The sequence below is a fragment of the Montipora foliosa genome, chromosome 2 (genome assembly GCF_036669935.1).
Source record: "Montipora foliosa isolate CH-2021 chromosome 2, ASM3666993v2, whole genome shotgun sequence".
Taxonomy (NCBI): domain Eukaryota; kingdom Metazoa; phylum Cnidaria; class Anthozoa; order Scleractinia; family Acroporidae; genus Montipora; species Montipora foliosa.
Window position 1 is genome coordinate 5,519,284 of NC_090870.1, and position 11,016 is coordinate 5,530,299.

At 37.5% G+C, this 11,016-nt stretch overlaps 1 protein-coding gene across 1 annotated transcript; it reads left to right on the forward strand.

Moving 5' to 3' along the window:
• The first annotated feature begins 53 nt into the window (after window positions 1-53).
• LOC137992196 (haloacid dehalogenase-like hydrolase domain-containing 5) lies at window positions 54-9,471 on the forward strand. Its single transcript, XM_068837351.1, has 8 exons — window positions 54-492; window positions 1,676-1,788; window positions 1,989-2,085; window positions 2,536-2,572; window positions 3,685-3,856; window positions 4,554-4,599; window positions 4,924-5,063; window positions 7,013-9,471. The coding sequence occupies exons 1-8, from the start codon at window positions 181-183 to the stop codon at window positions 7,359-7,361; spliced, it is 1,266 nt and encodes a 421-aa protein (XP_068693452.1). The 5' UTR covers window positions 54-180; the 3' UTR covers window positions 7,362-9,471.
• The last annotated feature ends 1,545 nt before the right edge of the window (window positions 9,472-11,016 follow it).

Sequence of the window (11,016 nt, forward strand, 5' to 3'; positions counted from 1 at the left end):
GGTGATCGAGTTTCCGAACATACATCGACCGATGTTGCAAGGGAGATTCCCACAATGCTTCCGGAGGGAGAGGTATTCTTAGCCTTCTGTTTTTATTCGTTCATTTCATCATAGTTATGATTTCATATATTTACTTTCTCAAATAGTTTCACGTGATTTGCATGCCTTGGATACACTGCGATGTCTTTCTATCTCACCTCGCGTCTTATCTTTCAACAATCGAAACTAAGCGATGTTCTGCGTTTTTGCGGTGTTCGATTTTTCTGTGACAATCCCACGCTTAGATTATCGCAGAGGCCGGCTTTTCCGTCCTTTGGTGTCTTGCTGGATATTGACGGGGTACTTGTGAGAGGTCGGAAGCCAATCCCAGGGGCAAGAGAAGCCCTTGAAATGCTCCGACAAGCAGAAGTTCCCTCAGTGTTTTTAACTAATGGAGGTTGTGAGTCAGAAAAGGAAGCTGCAGAACGTCTATCCGACAAGATTGGTTTTGAGGTAATTATTTCTAAAGTACTTGGACATTTTCCATGTGTGTTTGGTGGGATTGGGGTGGAGGGGTGGAGGGGGTAAGTAGGGTTAGGGTGTTTTGGGATTAGTTTTAGAGTAAGGCATCAAATATGTCCCAAGCAGGTGACTGTTGATTTTGCAAGGATAATGATGGCCTTTGGGCTCCACAAGTCACTTTTAAGTCATACTTGTCCTACAGCAACTTCTATAGCGAAATTCAATCGAGTGTCGTAAAACCAAAACCAAAGTAATTACTTTGGCCAATCAAAAAGGGCGGAGACAATCCAGTAAACCAATCAAAATTAAAACTCGATAATCACACATAGCTGACACAAAGCTTGGGGAAATGGTTTTGGTTTCACTTCTGATCGGTTGAAAAAGTGGTGCGAGAACTTCGAACCAATCACTGAGTGAAGTAATGCAAAACCAAAGTAATTCACTGATTACTTTTTGACACTCAATTGGAAACCGCTCTATACTGTAAATAATACATCATTAGGGATGTTTAAATCGGAGGACAACTATAAATACAAGTTTTCTGTTCTGAGCACATGCACTTTCGATAAATGTTGGCCTGCAAACCTTATGTGCATTCTCAGTACAGAAAACTCATACTTGTAGTCATCCTTGTCCTGAAGGTCCCTTTTAAAAAGCATGCAGCACGTCCTTGACATTGAGAACCTAAGGTAACATGAACAGGAAGTGACTTCTTGAAAGAAAGTAAACATGGCTTGAATTAGTCATGGAGATCCTGGAAAGTTATGGATTTCCAATATTGTAAATCTTGGAAAATGTGAACTAGTCCATGTTGTATTCTGGACGGTAAACATTTCAGGGTAATGTGTCATGGATTTTGTCTTATATGTATTGGTAGTCACATGATTTTGAGTGCAATTTGGAAAAAATTAGGCACAATTATGCAATGAAAGGTCACACAGAAAAGGGTTCAGAAGGTTGCCGAAGTCGTTTAAACAGTTTTAATCAAGTGTACGTGTACAATTTCTGAGCACCGAGATCAATACGTTCTAGAAAACATGTGTTCTTTTTAACCTAATGCTACAGTATATCCAGCACTAAATGTCCCATTACAAGTAAAATGGTACATGACAATGAATCAATATTAATATAATAGTTATCATTGTTGTCTTCCTGGTTGTTTTGTTGTTTACAGGTAAGAGAGGATCAAATGGTTTTGTCTCATACACCTTTAAAAATGTTTAACTGGTTACACAAGAAACATGTTTTGATATCCGGACAACAGAACATTAAGGAAATCATACAAGGGTATCCTTTTTGGTATTATTTTGTGCATTGATAAAATCTTTGTCAAGGTTATACACTTGATATCAATGTAATTTGAACCTCAACATGGTATTCATGTAAACATGAAATCCTGATACAATCATCCAGATGAATATACTGGTTATTTTTTGTTTTCTTTTTTTGTATTGAGACATAAGATTTTCCTTTAACTTATACATCAGCTATGGATTCACCAAAGTGTCAGATATTGAAGACGTAAGAAAAGCTTATCCTTTACTAGACATGGTTGACCGGGAGAGAAGATATGATCAAATAAATGTACGTAGAATGAGCAACGAGAAGGTAGAGGTGGAATAGCTCAGTGACCAGTTCATAATGACTGACCTTAGCTTGCAAACTGAATTTCCAGAACTTTTAGTTGACTGTGAATTTCTTAGAACTTAGGAAACTTTGACTGAATTTCTAAGAACTTTTTATAATAATTGACCAGTCACATCAATGTGCAGATAGTTCATACCATCTGCTGATGTTACACAAAGCACATGACTCTGAAGATGATCTCCGCTCAGGTTGTCGAAACCTAAGTCATTGTCATCCTAAACAGTCTCAGGACTACACTGAACGGGACGATCACACTCCACTTAATCAAGTATCCAGAGTTGCTTGTAATTGTGAAAGATGCATGTCTTTTGCAAATGTTTCAGATATTTATTTTGATGCACACAGGACTTCACTAAATTAAAGTTTTTATTAAATTCATTCTCTTAGCTTGGCATTCCAGTCGAAGAATTACCACCCATTGAAGGTATGTGGTGTTCAAACAATTTATTATTATTATTATTATTATTATTATTATTATTATTATTATTATTATTATTATTATTATTATTGAAATTTTGGTAAAAATAATTTTAACCTGGGCTAATTCTCTGAACTCTTGTATACCATGCTGTTTCACATTATGGCCAGCCCTACCAACATGAAAGAATGTTGACAAAATTGATTGTACTTACCAGAAGAGAAACTTGGCAAACAGTGCTACAACCCATCTATTTAGACTATTTTTGAGAGCACGCCATTTTGTATTCTGGACCATATACATGTACAGTACATTTCAGGGTTTCCAAGGTCATGGATTTTGTCTTTTTTGGCCCATGAGAGTCCTGGAAAGGTCATGGAATTTTAGGACACAAAAAGTGTATGAACCCTGAAAATACTAGGCTACTTTTCAGGCTAACATTTAACTGTATTACGATTTACAAAATTAATGATAATAATGTGTGACCTGAGTCTTGCATTTCTGTTGACTTATGGTTTAAAGTGGTACTACGACCAAAAAACAATTCTTTTTTTTCTTTGGATTTCAAAACTATGTTAACTAAACACTAAGTGACCAAAGTTTTAAGTTCTGATTTTAAAAAGACAGGTATTTATTTTAACTGGAATTTCCTTGTTTATTGGTCTGCCATTACTAACTTTAAGATCTTGAGAGAGCTGGGTCGAAGAGAAAATGACGTCAAAGACTCACTAGTTTAAGAATGCAATGCGTGTGTATGTGGGTGAATTCATATGCAGCACGGGAGTTTCAGGCTTTCAGAGGTTTAAACCCGTGTTTTGCATATACATGTATAATAAATTGCATTTACACGCTGAAATTTTAAGCTAGTGAGTAAATGACGTCATTTTCTCTAGATGCAACCCTCTGAGGTTCAGTCGGTCAGTTTTGAACGTGAGTAATGGCGGACCGTGAAATCCAAAACTTACACTCAAAATAAACAGCCTTTGGATAAAAATCAAAGCTCAAAATTTTGCCAGTTAGATGTTAAGCGAACACGCTTTCAAAATCTGAAGAAAAAAAGGAAATGATTTTTTGATCATAGTACCACTTTAAGGAATTTACAACTTTTTGATTGGTAGCGGTACTCCTGCTTGGTGAACCAGTGCGGTGGGAGACAAACCTTCAGCTTATTGTCGACCTTCTTGTCACCAGTGGAAGCCCTTCTTCAAGTTCCACGACATCCAATGAGCACATTCCAGTGATTGCAGTAAACACTGATTTATTATACATGGCAGAAGCTCCCTTGCCAAGGTATTTTTTGTTACTACTGTACATGTAAGTGTGATGTGATGATGATTTTTCATAGCTTGGCGTCATAGCTCAGTTGGTTAGAGCGTCGCACTGGATTCGCGAGGTCATGGGTTCAAACCCCGTTGAAGTCCTGAATTTTTGAGGCTTCTCTACGCAATAAATTGTAAAATTGCGCTCATAACTGCAAAGATCATAGCTTCACTTGATTTCATATCCGCAGTTCATATATGATTCATTTCATATACCATTTCACCATTGATAATTTTTCAGTAGGTTAGAAAGTTAGTCCCTCTTAAAGTTATAATGTTTGTCTGAAACACTGTGTAGGCAGCAACAAACCCTGACCTTGCAGTCCTAATAAATTATTGACAGCCCAGAAAGTTTTCGAAAGGTTGGTTTGTGGGGATAGTCAGCAGTCTAGGGGTCTTGTTAAGCACCCAGTGTTGCAAAGGTGGAAATCCTTTCATTATAGAAATCCAAAAGAAAACCTGACAAACACCCTCCATGTGCTCCGACGCAGGTGAACGGAGCTGTCAAGTGAGAGAAAACAAACAATTGATTTTCGTAAGTAAGAACATGAGTGACGTGTGACAAAGTGCATTTTTGCCCTCTGTCCACCCAGTATCCCTAACACTCAATCTAAAAGTTGTTCATTGACAGATATTTTGAAACTTCTTTGGAACTCTTTTTTATATAGGTTTGGTCACGGAGCTTTCTTGATGTGTCTTGAGGCTCTTTACAAGGTGAGTTGATTGCAAAAAGCTTATTATACCAACAGCTTTGCTGGAGTTAAGTATCATGGTTGATGCCACACGTAACGTACTATACATGGTGCAACAGTGTTATGTGTTGGCAAAAATGGTCAACGATGGTTCCTTTAGAAAAGTGGAGTTCCTTTAGGTCTTAGCAGCTTATTCAGTCACTTTATACATGTATACTAATGCCATGTGATCTAATAGTGAGCTCATCTCCCAACCCAAGCCTTTTGCTCATGCAATAACAAAACAAATTATGCTGTATTACAGCTGGTCACAGCTGACTAGCTATTATTAAATTTTCGTTTTTAGAAACTGACTGGTAACAAGTTGATTTACACAGCTCTTCTGGGGAAACCAAATTTAGCAAGCTACCAGTATGCTGAACATTGTCTCTTAAATCAAGTCAATGAAAGCAGTTCAAGTCAAATCAATTCACTCTATGCTATCGGGTAAGGTTTTTTTTCACATAAATTTAGGGGTGAAGCTCAGCTTGAATTGCTTTTTCATAAATGAAAATGAAAACAATGAAATTACTCCATATCAATTTGAATCAATTTGCTTCAGACAGGCAATCAGGAAAGCACAAATTTATTTACTAGTTTCAGCTCTTGGACTCCTTCAATTTGACTAATGTATGATGCTGTTATGTGGTCTCATTGATCAGAAGACCATTTACAAGATTACTCTGAGCCAATCGCATTGCTGAAAGAACAGCCAGACTACAACACCTAGGACTCTGTGCCCTACTCTTTTAGAATAGTGTCTGGGATCTTTATTGTCCCACAGAGTTTATGAACCAAATATTTATTGAAGCTAAAGTTTGATGCATAAGTTAGGTGGAAGCAAAGTTGGTTCACTACCAGAAGGCCAAAATTCAATATTCTTAGCGACTTCAATATTTAATGATAAAAGCTAAACTTTCAAGTTCGATCGAATGGTTGTGAAATTAGCATATAGAGCCAAAGCTTAAAATACATGTGAACTTGAAATTGTTTTTAAAAATACTTTGGAATTCCCACATATTTTAAGTTTTGCCCCTATAATTACGCTAATTTCACAACCATTCAATCAAACCACAGAGAGACCTGTGTCGAAACAAGGTTCTTATTAATTATCACTAGTTTCTATTTTTAAATGTTTACCGAAGAAACTTCTTTTAAGACTTCAACGTTGTTATTTTGTTTAATTTCTTTGTATAATGTACCTGTTGTTAACTACTGCAACTTGGTTGCAATTTGACAAAAAAGAGGTTTTTTAATTACAGTATATTGTTATTTAGTAAATTATCATGCCTTTAATAATGAAGGGCTCTGACCAAAATGTTTAAACATAGCTAAATAACATGACTTGTTTGTTTTTGTTGTTTTCTGCAAGATTGCCATTGAAGGCGTGGGGTTAAGGTTTTTGGTTTCTTTGTTTCTCATTGCCTTGCTTTTTGGCATACACCTTGAGGCACTTCTTTTAAGTACTGTGGGTTGAAGCAGTTGCTTTAGGGAAAAATGGGAATTTTCTTGTTTTGCGAAAATCACGAAAGACAACTGACAGGTGAGGTGATGAGAGTACCCTCTCAATCTGACAGTGCCAAAGATTTGAGTAACTTTACAGAAATGGTTTGGAAATGGTTTGAGCCCAGAAATGACGTAACTTGATGGAATTAACTTTGATCCTCTGGGTGAGTGTAGTCTTGAGAAGGACTTTTACTGGCAACTGACATTTTGACGATGTGAGAGGAAGTCAAGTGATAGTGTGTTGGTAGTTGATTGTATAAAATACTCGACTCTGTGACCTTATGGGTCATCAAAAACGTGATGTTAATAAGACATTTAAATAACTGTTTGGTCTATAACTGTTTTACTATCACCCAGCTAGTGGGCTAATGCAAATCTTGCATTTTAATTGGTTATGCTACTTGAGGACTATTAGTAAATTATAGACTATTAGTAATAGTCCTAGAGTAGCGAAAAAAAACGATGCTTTCTCTTGTTTTATTCCCAAATAAACATTTCTTCAACTTGCATTTGTTAACTTTGTTGTTGCCTTTTCTGTCCAGCTACTAGTTGGGTGATACTAAAACAATTACACCCTTCACCCTCAAGTGCCACGGGTCAATAGCCCATTTGGGTTTGCATCATGGACTATTGACCCGTAGCCGGCATCTCATTGTTAAATAGACCAAAATGCAAAAATGGCACCTAGTAAATATTATTCTTCAGTTTTTATGTAATTTAGACTTATTTGCCTGGTTGAAACTTGTGTTTTTGCTGTAAAACGAGGTTAGTAGGACTAACTGTAGCACAAAGATAAAAGAACAGTTTATTAGCTGCCATTTTTGTATTCCATGTATCTTTTGTTTGACAGGTGACAGATACAGTTGATGTATTTATTATTTTAATTTCAGTGATAACCTGGACACAGATATTTATGGAGCCAATATGTGTAATGAATATTTGAAGGCATTTCATGAAACTGATAAAGACAGGATTATAAATCATTTCACAAGAACTAGCGTGGAGGTAAAAGGCAATGCTGCTATGAAGTGGATGCCAGAGGTTAGGAGGATAGAGTCAATTTTAGTTCATACTGGAGTTTCATCGCAAGATGGTGAAAACCCACCAAACTCTGAAGGAGCACGCTTCCAGCACCGCGATATACTTTTTCAACCTCATCTTAGAAGAGCTTGTCATGTTGTGGATGACGTAACAGCAGCAGTTGAACTCATCTTAAAAATGGAACAGGGTTGTTCCTAGCACTGATACTCTAGAGATAGTAACATAGTTGCATAGTTAATTTTGATTATTAGATTGTTCTGCATTGGAGGAGATGGTTAAATGTTGTATTAGGGACTTTACGGAACTTAAGCAACTACGACGGCAACGGGAACTCACAATATAAATTCGCCTTGTATTGTGACTACCCAATAGGCCTTATTCACGATAGGTGCCATGTTGGTTTTCAAATTGTAATGCAAATTAGCCATGTGTTATGCTGGGGGGCAAACATTGAAAAAAAGGCAAATTGCGGAAAATCGGCTGGTCGAAATATTGAAATAACATTGCTAAAAGTACCTTTTAGAATTTAGAATTAAGTACTTTTTATGTTAATTTTATGTCTTTTGATTCCCTTTGACATTTTGACTTTCTCCTTCGTTATCTGCTCATTTTTCACTAAACAAACATCAAGTAACTTGTGTAATTTGTAATCATTCTATTTTACTACTTAGGTGATAAACATTCAATGAACATGAAACAAATCATCTGTGTGGCTAAGATGTTCATTATAACCTACCGAACTTGTGTTGTTTGCCCCCTCAGAAGTGTGTGGCTAATTTGCATGATAATAGCAAATCCAACATGGCGGCCATCGCGAGTAAGGGCTATTCAACACATGGTTCACGTCCTACAATGAGGGCCAAGTAGGCTACAAACAAATTGGTACGAGCGGTTTCAGAGTTAAATTAGAGAATGAAGGATTCTCTGTTGCATGCTTACGTTGTCGTCAAAACCTCGAATTTGGTGATTTCACTTCGTCGTTATGCAGAGGACCGCTAAGATACTTGCTAAAATCCGTGCTGCACGATTATTTATACTCTTTCGACCAATGATATTATTGTTTTGTGACGAGGAAGTAGCCGTTGCCGTTTCTTAAAAAGGGAATTTAAGAAACGGCTACGGCAACGACAACACCAAAAAGCAGTAATATTGTTTCCACTGTTTCCACTTTCCTCTGATCCGTGTAACTATAGCTTTAAATATCCGTGAAACGGAGCACTGTTAGAGGGAGGGGGGTAAAAGGTGCACCGTCGGCTTCCATTGATACCAGTTTCGTAACTGAAGGAACTACCGACATTAAATAAATTGACTTGATTTTGATGACTTGAGCGAAGAATAATAGGTATACAAAGAAGGTATTAATGACAATGTAGTCAACAACTATGTGCGCGAAATAGCAATGAAATGCGAAAGAAGTAAACACGGTAAGATCTTATACGGGACTCGACGCACTTTACCTGATATTAAGGGGCCTATGTTATGTTATTTTCGGGCGTTTAGGGGAAATCTTTAGTTAATCACGAGTTTAAAACTCGAAAATGGTAATGTGGAATTCCTTTACTGATAAAATCACAAACAAGATGATTATGAGCAAAAAGGACCTTTATTCGGGCGATTTGCCATAAAGTTGAAAAACGTCGGGCCTTTTTGTCAAGATTACCCAAATGCAATCCGTTTCAATCTTGTTCATCCATGCAATCTTCAGTCTTTTCTTCATCCATGCTTCTCTTTCTTTTTGCTGTATTTCTTTTATTTGTTCCACAGTTTTAAGTGGTTATTGTAATGTTTAATTTCTTCAGTATTCTCTCACATAGATAAATAGCAACTTCCTCTGCTCGCATATAGCTTATATACTACTTCCCCACCAACGCAGCACCACAGTTCTTTAGAAACCACCCCCTTCACTCACTTATAGCTTAGCTAGTCGAGGCGGAAAGGGGAAACTTGAACATGAGGTTAATTCAACAGCAGGAGATTGAGAAAAAGAAAGAAAAGGAGAGGAATAAGGAAGATAGATCTATACAAACGATACAGAGATTAACTAGAGTTATTGCAATACAACGTTACAAAATTGCAAGCCTAATTTACATTCCATTTCATCTTTCTTAATTTATTAACTAAAGTATGTGTGTCAACGTAAGTATCCTCCAATTTCAGAATGTTTCATTCTACTTGTTGGGCATTTTGGGTGTAATGAAATTACATCATTTTGCGGGGGATGCACATTTTTAGGTTTTCATTCTGGCGGTGTCTTCTGTGTTCTGTAGATCCTTTGTTGAGTGAAATAAATTTATATATTTGAAGTGCAGATTGTGGACAAACGGGAGAAGTGATCTTCGCAGTTATCGGGACAATTTAAGCAATTGTCTCTCATAGCTAGACGCCTGATGCTGGTGCAATGCTAACATATACAAAAATTTGGTTTTATCAACGGAGTTGATAATGTAAATTGACCACCGTACAGAGACTCTAAAAGCTGACGTTTCGAGCGTTAGCCCTTCGTCAGAGCAAATCGAAGAATTGTGGTTTATGTGTAGTTTTTAGTAGAGTAGGAGCTACGCTATTGGTGGTAACATGGCATCGTGAAAAATAGGAATACATTAGTTAAATGAAAAGCGTTCGTTAATACCGTGAGGATTACGCGTGCCGACTTGGAAGATGAATTCTTGTTCCAGATTCTTGCGGCTTTCCGTCGTACCTTGATGTAGGGAAAGGCCGCAGATGTTGAGAAGAATGACAAGGATGCATCTAAGCCAGTCGCTCGTCATTTTAATCTCCCTAACCACTCCAAAAAACACATGGCTATCTGCGGCCTTTCCCTACATCAAGGTACGACGGAAAGCCGCAAGAATCTGGAACAAAAATTCATCTTCCAAATCGGCACCCTTAATCCTCACGGTATTAACGAACGCTTTTCATTTAACTAATGTATTCCTATTTTTAAAGTTCCATGTTACGACCAATAGCGTAGCTCCTACTCTACTATAAAAACTACACGTAAACCATAATCCCTCGATTCGCTCGGACGAAGGGCTAACGCTCGAAATGTCAGCTTTTAGAATCTCTGTACGGTGGTCAATTTGCATTATCAACTCCGTTGATAAGACCAAATTTTTGTATACTACTTCCCCACCGACGCAGCACCACAATTTCTTCAGAAACTACCCCTTTCATTCAATGCGGGCATAGTTCATATAGATGGACTGGTTATGAAACCCGGAAAATTTCAAAAGCGAGAACAGTACTGTCGCATTTCATGTTAACTTGACCACGACCGCGCACAATCGTTTGTCCTCGATTAACAACTGAGTTCTAAATAAATCAATCGAAACTTGTGATTGGCTGTTTTTTTAGGAGAAGGGTGTGGTTTTTTCATGGTTCAGGGCCAAAACAGCGAACAAAACCATAAAGCAAAGAAACATGTCGAGTTTCATGGGTCTTCATAACCATCTCCATATATTAACTATGCGTCTACCAAGTAAAATTGTCGTTTCTCATTGCAACAGATAAGACACTTGTTAGATGTATTTGAAAGTTGGACGTTCACTGAAGAACTAGTGCTAATACGTTTACTCGATGGGAACTCAAGTTTGCCAAAGTGCGACCCATGTACAAGAACCTGAAGAACAGCCTTTTGGACGTACGCGTCAGATGGCAAGATCATATTCCCGGGCGATGCAGTTCTGAACGGGGAACATCTATCACTGTGTAGAATGCTACGATCGCCTGTAATCTAGCTGAGAGGAAAATCTTTTTTTTTTTTCTTCACGTCTGCTAACAGTTTCTTTTTTTGTCGCTTTCCTTATCCACCTCTTTCTTTTCCCTCACTTGTCTCGATCCAATCTCCTGATAT